The 13,396-nt window shown below is 32.4% G+C and overlaps 1 protein-coding gene across 6 annotated transcripts in view; it reads left to right on the forward strand.

Annotated features, from left to right (window-relative positions):
- The window catches only part of Mekk1 (mitogen-activated protein kinase kinase kinase 4), a 163,082-nt gene that overhangs the window by 47,847 nt on the left and 101,839 nt on the right, over positions 1–13,396 (forward strand). For all 6 annotated transcript variants that reach the window (XM_040720933.2, XM_040720934.2, XM_071891533.1 and 3 more), the window contains one exon: positions 29–165. In XM_040720933.2, the coding sequence (XP_040576867.1) occupies positions 29–165 (137 nt within the window). The remainder of the gene's footprint in view (positions 1–28; positions 166–13,396) is intronic.

Genomic DNA, 13,396 nt, shown 5'->3' on the forward strand with positions numbered 1-13,396 from the left:
CCAATATACACCCCTATTTTTATTTTAGGAGTCGACATTCATCTCAACTAATTCATAAACGAACCTCCTTCCAAACTACGAAACAGCAAAATGAGAATATATTAAAGAGGAAAATGTCCCTTCGTGGTACGAAAATTGTATCTTTGGATCAAGGAGAAGAGTCTGGTAAGTCTATGATTATGTATATTGATTGGGGATTTTAGAATCGATTAAATGGATTAAGGGATTATTATTTTTCATTTTATGAAGGTTATCCCTACTTATAAATTAAGAGCATTTCTAACTAGATTATCATTCTAAAAAGTATTTATAAATATATTCGTGTTATGTATATTTATTAGGGTTGGACGGTAAGGGGTATACTGCAGTTCGGTTCGTTACGTATCTTATATTTTGTTATTATCAATGTTTTGGTTTTTTATCTTTATTTATTTATTTTTTATTTTATACTGAGTGAGTGGTCCATATAATTTGGTAATATCTTTAAATGCTTATAACGAACGAACTAGATGGTATAGAACCATATTTTTATATTATTTGAAGGCTACATTTAATGACATTCAATTGTTCATAATGAATTTTACCTTTCTTGATAAGCTACGGCGCCAGAAGTTTTGACAGGTCCGTGCGAACTCGTGCTCGACCCTCCCCCAGAGATAGAAATCGTATAGGTTCTGACCTTTTTGCAAGCCAATCCTGCACTTTTTTGGGCTTGTGGGCCGGTGCACTGTCTTGTTGGAAGGTTTAATTTCTTCTTTGTGCAGTCCATCCATTTAGGGAATGTAAATTGAAAGTGTAAAACCAGAACCAGATGTCAGCGTGATCTGCCAAATCTTACGGCGCCGCGTGGTCGAGGTAATCAAGAGAGGCGGATCTCATTATAAATAATTGAATGACATTAAATATAGCTTTCAAATAATACAAACATTATGGTTCTTCCAAATTTAGTTTATTTGTTCTAATCCTATAAATATTTTTTTAATTTATCTCGACCACCCTGTACATGACATACATATATTAATAAACCGAAGCAATTCCGTTGGATATTATTATTTTTCTTAAATTGAACATATATCATAAATATCTATTTCCCTTCAAATATTGATGTATTTGATAAGGCGCCCTAGCGCCCCCCTCCCTCTATAAACACATACAAGGTTTTATTCCAAAATAAAATAATGGGAAGGAGGTATTTGGCCGTTCTTCCAAATATGATGATGGAAAAGCAATCAAATATATTCTCACCATCTTTCATATTATTAGATGGAGGTCACATACTTTATTTTTTTGTCGTCAAAAATCTTGGTATGATATCTTGAACTTTGGGCATTGTTCAATGTAGTTCTTGGGTACATTGTATAAGTTTGCCCGCACGTCATACTTACTCTTTCTTTCACAAAATTGGAGACAGCGACTGCGGATAGTATAAAATCTATTATTGCGGCCTTTTAATAATTTTATTTATTCCAAACAGCGGGGTATAAACTAAGTATATAAAGGACGATCTTATATTGAGTGCTTATAAAATATAAAAATAATCATTCTTAATAAAAGTGAATCATTTAAAATACAAATATTAAATTTTTTAAAAACAACGTGAAAGTGCAAAGAAAAAAAACGTAAATAATAAAGTAAACCACAAATGTAAAAAATATATACATATATACGTGCCACACACACAAAAATATTTAACTAAAGACCGCTTGAGGTCAGCCTCATTTCCCTGTCGAAAGCAAAATGTATTGTTGTGGATCTGTAATAGAAACTATGCTTAAAGATGTAAATCTTTGGTTTTGGTAGGTAGATGTTATTGTGAGTGAGAGTCTCATTTTTGTGGAAGAAATAGCCTTTATTTTGTATCCAGGATGGGGGGGGGGATAGATTTACCTTTTCTGTTTAAAATTCGGTGGAGCGTAATTATATGATTAATAGCACTTCTATGAGAAAAAACAAGCCTGGCTGGCACCTTTTTAAGGACTTAATCAAGTAATTTCTTGAAGGATAACAGATCTCAGATCCGTTCATTAAAATCTAGAGGACATAAAGTTTATAAAGTTGTACCATAAACGAAGGGTCACGAGTTTTGAAGCTTCCTTTAATAATTCCCAAGTTTTGATTGGCCTTCCTTATGATGTAGTGCCTCTTCAATTTTAGATCACGAGAGATGTAAATTCTTAAGGCTAAGTAATCAACTAAGTATTAATATTTATAGCCATTCTACAAGTTACACTCCAGTGTTAATAAATTTGGTATAGACGTCATTGACAGAGTTTAAATCAGAACATATGATTTGCGTATCATCCGCGTATAAAAATGTATCTTCTAAAAAATTATCCATTAAGTCGTTAGTGTAAATATATTAATAATAATAAAATAACTTTGAAACGAAGAATTATACATTATTGGAGTAGGAGTGTAGGGATATCGACTCAATCAATCATAATTGCTGAATAAGTTTCCACGTAAGATTAGAGAATCATTAGAGTTTGTAATCTATATTTCTATTTAGGTATGTTTATAGCAATTTTTCTGTTACACGAGTTATTGGATTTGATGACATAGAAGTTCCTCTTCATGATACCAATTACATTCATCCTGTAATTTTACTGTAATTGTTGATGGTAGATACAAGAAAAAGTTATAGTACTTAACTTAATTATATTTGATCTTCTGCGGGCTCAGTCCACGAAAAACTTCCTCCATATAATGTTACCTTCCATTTACTTTCATGACCCTCAAAGTGCCAACTGTCCGAAGATCTTGAGAGAGTATGACGTACGGATAAACTTATAAAATGTACCCATGGTTCTTGATTAAAAATCATTCTTGCTCTGCCTCTCTTGTTTCTGCACTGCTGACTTCTAAGATTGTATTAACAACCCAGTCTGGTACTATAAGCTATTAAAAATCCCAATATCTTTGCAACTCTTCCAGGAGAGGACAATACACCTGAATATGATAATCTGAGATGTTATTTTCTTAATCCAATTCACAGAGGCTTGGAAACTGTTAAAGTTCATGGAGGGCTAAATTTCGTTTCAATAACTTACTTGGAGATAACAAATCTAACTTAGAATTGATTGGTATCATTTCCTTGCAATTGCAAATTAGTTTAATTGAATTTTGTGAATATATCTGACATAGCAATGTCCTCCTTGATATTATTTAGATCATCACAAAACCAAGTTTTAGAGTAGAAAAAAAGTTTCAAGATGTTTCCCTTTGATAGCCATGTAACTGTGTTAAACATTAAAACTGTTCATTATTATCAATGCCAATGCTTGCATTGAAGAAATGTGCCTAAGTCTTCTTTACTGTTGTGATAACATTATAAATTAATTTGTGAAGTCCACCACTAAGATTTTTATCCTGCCTGTGGATTGCACATATTACTACAAGTACACTAGGTACAGCTTTTGAAGAAACTGATGAAGGAACGATGACAACCTATCATGGTTGGTCCACAATCTATTGCACTGCATGAATGTTAGCAAAAGGGTTATTTTTCTTTTGGAAAAAGCCAAATTATGTTGATGCAAGAATGCTGCACAATTTATATTCTATGTTTTCATTCATTCAATCTATTCTTCCTTGAACTGAGTTATTAGAGAGATATATAAACTTCTTAATTTGGGCTGGTGACTTATGTATGTACAACTGTGTGTATAATTTTTCTTACTGCCAATTCGTGTAAGCCTTACCAGATGTAGCAATCAGCATAGATATGTTGTATGAAGCACGGAAACTGTTAGTGGATTGATGTAAACTGATTAAAACAATATTTCCAATAAATTTTTGTGCCTTGAACATTTTTGAAGCAGCAGACAAATAGGTTTCATGACTCTCAGGTATTATTTTTTTTAAATAGTTCAAAAATAAAGGATTATTCATACAAAAATATCTTAATACAGCTTTATAATTACTGGACGTTCTTTAAGCACTTGCTTGATGTTTTATGGTAGATAATTTGGAGTTGAGTTTATGGATCTTACTTTTTTGTAATTTAAGGTTTTTTATAAAGTATAGGTATTTATTCTCAGTAGTCTATTTGCTTTAGAGAGTGATATTATGCTGAGTATAGAATAAAATATAAAGGCACCAATAATAAAGTGTAATAATATTATCTCAATATAACGTACTTCTATCCTATCAACCGGATACAATTCAACATATTCAATTCTACTACCTTGTAATCCCATTTTTTTTTTTAAATTTTGAATATCAATTTGTTTGTTTTATGTAATAATATATAGTAACAGTTTTTTTGCTCTATCGCCCCCAATGGCCCCTTTTTGCATTAGCGTACCCCTAGATAAAAGCAACGCCCCCAGGGTAAGGTATCGCCCACTGCAGGTAACGCTGGTCTAAGAAAAAGAAAAAGAGAGTATAACTTAAAAAGTGATAAAATGGGGTTTATCTGTATCAATTGAAAGAATTTGTTCGACAGCTGGCGATATTGTGGCTGCTAATCTGTCTTGTTTAATAGCAGAACATGTAAACAAGCTCATCTTTTTGCAAAAAAAAATTATACATTCATGAGTAATAGTATAATCCGTCTATATTTCATATCAACCTGTGTTTTTAGTGAAGTATATTTAAGAATGATTTATTTGTACAGAAAAATAAATTATTAAAGAATAAAATATCAAAAAAATAATAGAAAAACTATATTAATTCTATTTATAAAAAACTATTTTAGTATTATACCGTACTGAACCGCGTACCGTGAAGAGTGTACCGTAGTTCTTACCGCTCCCCCCCATGTAAATATATCTTTTTTGAAGGATTAAATATTTATAATACATATTTTATGTCCTTTCTAACATTTTCGTTTTTCGAACAATCGTTTTCTTATATTCTCTCCCTTTCATCTACCTCCCACCCCCTCCAACTCCCATCAAATGAATTTTGATGGATAACCCTTCACCCTTTTTTGGTATTGTGTCCGAAAACTCGAAAACTCAAATTTTGGGATTGGATATATTTCTTAAATTGATTTACAGTGATTATCAAATATTATTACCATTTTTTTCAAAAATCTAGAATTTATCAAGTGGTCCATTTAAATCTGAATACTTTGAATTTTAAAATTTAACAAGATTTAATTTATTAATTAACAATAGAACTATAACAAAATTAATAATATAAAAAATATGTGTCTGAACTCTCTTTATTACTAATGTAGCCACTTTAAGGCGTAATGATGGCTTCCAGGCGGAGGCAGAAAAACCTGACACCGGCTTCGGATATGGTCATCTGTCATAGCGTTCTGGCCTGGGTGACAGTGGCTTTAAGGGGTTCAGTGTTTCGATGATGGACATGTAGGCTTTCCCCTTGGCATGTACCCAAAAACCGTAGTCGAGGTGGTTGGTATCGAGGCTGAAGGGGGGGGGGTCAAAATTGTCAACACTAATTCAAATGAGCCTAGCAACGAAAGAGATTTGTTTTTTTTTTCATTGCTGGTGTCAAAAGGGGCCTCTCCACCTTCACATGGCTCTTTTCGCACACTTTTTTGATAGCTCTCGGTATTGCCTGGTGTGAAACCCAGATATCCCGTTCATGTGTCCATATGAACTTAAGGGGATTGGTCTGGGCTGTTTTCTGTAACTTTTCCGGGCCCAGTTTGACCTTTTTGACAGAGCCCTTCTTCCTCTTCCACAGTTTGGACTTGCTCACGACGTAAACGGTGGTCCTTGGGACGCCCAGCTGCTTGGATACTTCCGTAGAGGTTTTTCTAGCGTCAAGGAGTGCACGAATGGAAATTTGTCGATCACATTCAAGAGTCATTTTCTCGACTTGTACGTGGGTTAGAGAACTCAAGTTTGTTTCGTTTTGTAACTAATTGTTTTTGCTTTAATATATAGAAATATGAATAAATTTCAATCACTCAACCTTACTTAATTATTGAATTAGTATTTAAAATACACACTTTCATTTTTGTATTTATTTATATACAAATGCCTCCTTTAATCCAATTATACTTTATAAATTCATTATTATCATGATGAATGGGTCTCAAATGTGCAAGCATTATGAGCAAAAATGGTGTAAAATCACCATGACTCAGCATATGGATGTCCGAAGAAGAAGTTGTTGGAGATATATTTAATATCATTTTGAGGAAAGCTGTATGTATTTTAAAGGTTCAAGAATTTTTTTGCAACTAATATTTTTTCTTCAATTTATATATTATATATATTTTTTTATTTATTAAAGAAACTTTTGTAATAGTTTAAAAAATATATAAATGACACAAAGGATATTTTTAACTTTCTTACGTTGTTATTGTTCTCGATATTTTATTTGTTGTCTTTACATATATATATATATATGTGGTAGTGTCAGTAATAAAACAATCTTGAACAAAAATCCAGTAAAGGAGAAAATCCTCAATTTATAAGAATATATTAATTGAGGAAGAGGGAAAGGATCTCGACTTTTTCGAGCTGTTCGGTTAATTAGCACTTCGAGGGGTCACGAAAGTAGATGGCAGGTCTATTTTTTGTGGAAGAAGTTATAAATTCGGCTCTTATGGAGTATCCGGAGGAGGGGATGAGTTCTTTGGAGTCCAACCGTTGACTGAGGAATGTGAACGGAGGAGATCATATATAATTATATGAGGCTTTTTCTTATATCTACCACGAATCATGAGAGTAGAATTAATTTCAAGAATATTTTGCAGGGGAGTCGTAGTGTGAAAATTAATACTGGAGTTTTTCTTCTTGGACATCGATAAACTCAGATTAGAGTGGATTCAATACCTAATTGAATGATTTTTACTCGTAGTTTAGAGTCTATAATCATGATCGTTATTATTTGTTACATAATAATAATAACTCTTAAATATTATATTACATTAATTATCATTTGATTTTGTGATGATTTTATCGATCATAATTGTTGGAATTAGGTTACAAGTAGGAGATTATACAGTCTTAGGAGCTTTTATTGTATATGTCTATACCTAACAACTATACAATAATAGTAAATAATCAATAATTAAAAAGTAAAAACGTTTATTATTAATAATTTTATTTAAGTTAAGTTTCTTATTTAAAAGATATCAACTAATCAAATTTAATTATATAGACGCTTAGTTTACAGTCTATAAATAAATCCCTAGTTCAACCTTATTTATTTGTTTTTCACCTATTTGAAGTCTTAATATATAGTATAGTTAAGTATCACTGAATTTTATTATCATTCTATTGATTACAATTGTTCGAATAAGTTTTTACGTGAAACTTCTACATGTATAGATGGAACTCGTATTATATATTTCCATCCATACATGTATAATTTTCTAGATCTTTTGCATACTCAATGCTTTTAATTAATTTATTTATGTTTGCCCTTCCACCACCGATACTGAGGCCTTCCATCTACTTTTGTGAACCTTCGAAGTGCTAATTAACCAAATAACTCGAAAAATTCGAGATCCTTCTTCTCTTCCTTCTTCCTTGCACACCGTACATACCCTCCAATAGGCATTGTAATCAAATTTGTGGATGATTTAGGATACACAAGAGCTGTTAACATGTGAAACATTGTATTTCTAAATCAGCAATTCATTCTATCATAATCGATAATACAAATGCGTAATAAATACAATGTGTTTCGTGAGAGGGGCAGTATCCAGATTTATTAGGTGTCATCGAACCGGCAAATCTTGCTTAAAAATATAAAAGATTACTAGCCAAGAAATCTTCTGTCTCACTCCCTGTTTTTTATGAGCTCACTCACACGTTGTTAACCGATACATACAGGTTGTTAAGATTAAACTCTATGTACTGCCGTCGATTTTTTATGATGCAGCTACCAGATGGCGTCTCTTTTATTTTTACCTAAAGAAATATTGTTGTATCAACAAACTTTAGTGAAGTTTTGAGCATCATGGCGACAGCTGCTTAAGATATAAAAAATATTTAATTTACAGTAGACGAATGCTGTTGCACCGTGACGATGTTATTTGTCTACTAAAACAAGGACATTTCAAATTTGGAGGCATTTAGTCTTACTGGCGTCCCAATCCGGACCTTGCAAAAGACTCGTAAGACTCCTCTTGAGACTGATGATCCTGAATACGTCATTCGCAAAAAAATAGTTGAGTGGGCAATGCTATGACTTCATTGGTTAGAAATATAGCCTTCAGCAGTCCGGATCTTAATCCGATGGATTATTTTGTCTGGGCCGTGCTTTAGTAACTATGCCTCTTTAAATGATACTTAAGAAATATTACGTCACATCATGAAATTGCAGGGAAAAGAATATATTGCAAGGGAATTAATTGCTACATTAGGGGCGAGGTGTTGTAAGAGAATATTACTTATAAGATATTACATAAAAAAGGGCTAGTGAGTAATACTGGACCACTTGGTCGAAGTACTTCGAAAAGGATAAAGGCTGTGTGTGCACTCTGAAAAATTCACTTGTATTAGCAAAATAGTTCGATCAAATAAAATTGTATTAAATATAATAAATTATAATAAGAAAGAGCAGAACTTGATTCAAACTTGGACAAACAGTATTGAAGGATATGTTGGATACGCAGGGATTGGTGAGGATGTATGTGAAAACAGGATTATTCACCTACAAGGATATATTTGGTTAATACCGTCCCTTTTAAAGGTCCGTAATGGAACATTGAGATTCTGGAGGTATGTTCCCAGTTTTAGGAGAGCTCATACAGAATACTCCAGGGAGTCAGATGACGACAACGGGCTTTGTCTGGGGATACGTTGAATCTAAAACAAATTGAATAACTCATACCATCAAGGACTCTTTAATTGCCTTTATGAAAGAAACAGTGACCAAGATGATAAGGAATTGCCTCCTTCTCCTTCCAAACCCATATCCAGTCTATGATTGATAGTGGAGACGAGTACATTAACTGACAAGATTCTTATGTACTATTCAGGCCAATTTTTAGGCAAATCCGCCGAAAAATGTGGCCTCAGTCACAATTTAAAGATTTCTGAAAAATGTGCCGATTTGATCTTAACACCCTGTCAATGTTGACTCCTCTAGAATGAAAGTATAATAATAACAGCTTGATAACATTAAGGGCCAGGGAGTACTTTAGTCTCTGGATGCCTACCTGGATGAGTATGCAGTAGAGACGAAGAAGTACTGAAGACTAGAAAAGAAAAAGAGAGACGGAATGGAAAGGAAAGTAGAAGAAAGAACGAAGCTCCTTTGTTGATGCGTTAGATGTCGTAGAAATAATATATTTCATAGACTATTAGTTAAAGGAAACACATCACTAGCAGGATTTTTATCTTTGTACTAACATAATATTATATTTGTCATTCTTGTCTTTTTATCCAAGTTATTATGCAACGCATGTCCAGTTTTATATAACCGTATACATATTTGTATTAATTATAGTAAGATTCCGAAGCTGAATACGATACTTGTAATCTATGTATACATATATGAGAAATGGAAATAATAAAAATTCACTCTCAGTAGTGATATCAGTAGGTTTGTTATTTATTTAAACTACAAGTCTCGGCTAAACATGCCCCATGTTACATATATAACGCCTGCGAGATTTCATAAATAGGAATACATTATTATTTCTTGATCAACAAAACCCTTGCATCGTCTTACGGGTCAAATTGGCCTGTTTTCAACTTTAAGCTACGAAAAAATACATTTTATTGATATTTTTAGACTGTCAATTTATTTTCTTATCCTATATTGACCTAAATATTAGAAATATGATGTTGTGTCATTAAGTTTTTTGGTAAAAATGACTTTTTGTACAAAAATTGTCTAAGTCGTCATTTTGACCATGTTATTTTTTATTATAACAATTCAAGATACAAATATGTATCTTATATATAGATATTCCCTCGTAGACTCATTTTCTGTAGACATAGATTCAGAATAAGAGCACTGTAATTGAAAAGCAGTATATTTAGAGATGCAAAGGTATAAAAATTACAATAATTTTTTTACATGAACGTTATCTAAAACTATTAATCCAACAAAGACAGAAAATGCATATGCATTAGTCTGAAGATATGTTGAAGAAGTTATTGAGGTTTCAAATTAAATTTAAAAGCAACTTGCTAAAGTGTCCTTGATAAAGAATTATTTAGGATCAAGAATTCGACGAAGATCTATCTGAAGAAAATTAATTCAAAAAATGCAGTCAAGGACTTTACTCATCTTTAAAGGAGGAATACATTTTTTCTTCATGAACATCACTCTTTTTGTTAAAAATTATAAGATAGAATGGTCATCATTGATAGAGAATGAAATCGACAACCAGTGCCGCTGGGAGCTAAAAACAATTACTCCTGGTACAAAAAAATATGACATATCTCATTCAAATGTTCATTCAGCGTTTTGTTTATTCACCAATCCAAAGAATGAAAGTGACAAATTCAGAAGATTTTCGTGGATAAGGTCAGAATTTAGAAACCTGCTATATGACAGAACTTCAAGCTACATTGAGTTGTTGATATTGACAGGCGTGAATAGATCTTGTGATGAGGCAAAATTTAATCCTAGAAAAGTATAGAGTTGAAGTTCTTTTTCATACTACCGAGTGGTCCATTAAAATCTAAACACTTTGAATTTTAAGCTTCAACAAGCTATAATTTATTGATTAACAATATAATTTCAATAAAAATAATACTATCAATTAATGTGTGTCTGAGTTCACTTAATTATTAATGTAGACACCCTTAGCAACATTAATGGCATCCAGGCGACGACAGAAGCCCTGACACCGTCTGTGGATATAGTCGTGTGTCATGGCGTCCCAGTGCTGTCTGTTAGTGGCTTTGATGGCCCTGGCGTTTCGATGACGGACACTGCAGGTCCTCCCCTGGAGATGCACACAAAAAGTGTAGCGGAAGGGGTTGACATCAGGCCTGTGGGTGCCAAAATTGTCAAAAAAGAGTTCAAAAGAGTCTTGCAGTGGAGGAATCTATCCATCCACTTTTTATAGCTCTCTGGAGAATCTGGTGTGAAACCCAGAGATCTCTAGTATGGGCCTTATAGACTTGAGAGAATGGGCCTGGAATGTTTTCTATAACTCCTCCGGGTCCAATTTCGCCTTTTTGACAGATCCCTTCTTTTTTTCCTACATTTCGGACTTGCTGACGGCGTAAACGGTGGTCCTGCAGACGCCCAGCTGCATGGAATGAGCGAATGGAAATTCGTCGATCACGTTCAAGTGTCATTTTCTCCACTTGTACATGAGCTAGAGAGCTCAGGGTTTCTTTCCCGTAACTAATTGTTGAAGCTTTAATATATCAAAATGTGAAGTAATTTCAATCTCTCAACCTTCATTAATTTAGTAAGTGGTCGGATTTCAATGGACCACCCGTTTTTATCGAATAAACCATACTATGTGACAAATATTTATATCGGATATTTTTTATAATAATTTTAAAATTGATATGTAATTAAATGAAAAATCAGGTGTTAATTATAAAGTATTTAAATATTCACGAAGTTTTATAGGATAACTATGAAAGCAGGTCATTTTGACCCTTAAGACATCGGGTGTAAATATTAATGAGTTAAAACCACACTATTTTGCAAGAATAAAAGTGTGGGAATTTTTGGAACAGTTTTCAAATTGAGGTCTAGAACAACAGATAAATTATTTTTTTCGTTACAACAAGGTATGACATTACTTTTAATAATTAGTTTAGTTTTTCATGAATTCATTAGTATAAAAATACTTACTGAGCTAACGGTTTTCCTCTTTATTTCCTTTATATATTTTCCTTGAAAATATTTAAAGAAATGAAAGCAGTTTTTGGCCTGATAGTTATCATGAAATTTTTATTTTTTATAATATGCTTCTCATGAATATATTAACATAAAAGTACTTTCTGAACACAATGGCTTTTGTTAAATAAATATATTAATATGTAAGCAATGTGAAATTCCTTTGTGTATAATCCGCTTTTGAAGGGCATAATATCAGGTTACCTAGTAGAAAATTGGATCATTTAAAAAAATGATTTATTCATTACTAGTGGGTTTTACCTTACATTGCATTGTTATTAGGCGTCGGCAAACAGACACATCTTGCTTTACTAATTAAATAGAAGATAGTTCTCCAAGAAATCCTCAATCATACTCTCTGTTTTACATCAGCACAATCTAAAGTAGATTGCGTAGTTAGATGTTCTCTCCTGAAAAGAACATGGATAATTTCTTTAGGGGGGGGGGTTATCTTCTATATTATGAAATTGAAAGTTTGTTTGTTCAATGACATCCAGTAACTCCGGGCAATGCCATGTACTACCACTAGTAAGTAGTAATAAGTGAATATGGATTTTTTGTAAGAGTGCAAAGAGAATACGGGAGTGGGACATTTAGTATTAGCAAATAATTACCTTTTTTAATGTCATCTGCCAGGTGGAGGGGGGAAGGACAGAGAGAGAAACTGAATGACTGCGAAAAAAGAAAAGAGACTTAAAATAGTTTTAGTGCAGAAAAAGTATATATATTATTATACTTTTTTTAATTATTTGACACCAAAGATATACGAAAATGTGTACTTCAGAAGGAAAAGTTAACACAATGACTACCGATTAAATACTGAACAAAAAAAAACCGAGCGTTTTTTAATTGTTAAACTTAGTTTTTTTATTTACAAAGATACCTTTTTGAATTATAAGATATGAAGCTGGGATTAAGTAGACTTTTTTCCGTGAGAATGCAATTATTTTTGAATCAGAATAAAAGAAATACGCTTTGAAGATTTATATGCTTTAATGTGATTGAAAAAGAAAAGGAAGGAATCATAAGTTGTGACGTGTTGGGAGTACATCCTCGCATTTTAGTTACACGAGCCGAGTTTTTTTTTTCTTTAATTAACTCAAGTACTAATTGGTACACCACTAATATTTAGTCTACGTGAATAAATGTTTACCTTTTTATTGATTATATGAAACGTTTGTTTAACTTAATTATTTTGACACTTACTTGATTTATTGATTTGCCTTCACTCTCAATTATTCTTTTAATTATATCATTGATGTTATCTATGTATGTAGAAGGAATATAATTAGCTAATTGATAGTCTTTTATGATAATAAAGTAAAAAGTCAAAGTAATTCAATCTATAGAAACCGAGATTTATATTAAGGGTATCATATAAGGGTTAAATCATAGATTTACCTATCGATAGGGTTGTGAGAAATGTTGAGATAGAGTAGATGAGACAATTAGCGTAATTTTGACCGAAAACATTATTGTCGAAGGACAATTTGCCGAAAGCCAATCTAATGAAAAGTCATGACAGCTAAGCTCCTCTTCTTCAAAAGAGTCAAAAGAAACCACAGACATTTACGAGAGGAAGGAAATTTGAAACAAATTTCACTACACTTTCACAAAAATATATAGACTGTAATAATTAGAG

Source organism: Lepeophtheirus salmonis, chromosome 10 (genome assembly GCF_016086655.4).
Source record: "Lepeophtheirus salmonis chromosome 10, UVic_Lsal_1.4, whole genome shotgun sequence".
Taxonomy (NCBI): Eukaryota; Metazoa; Arthropoda; class Copepoda; order Siphonostomatoida; family Caligidae; genus Lepeophtheirus; species Lepeophtheirus salmonis.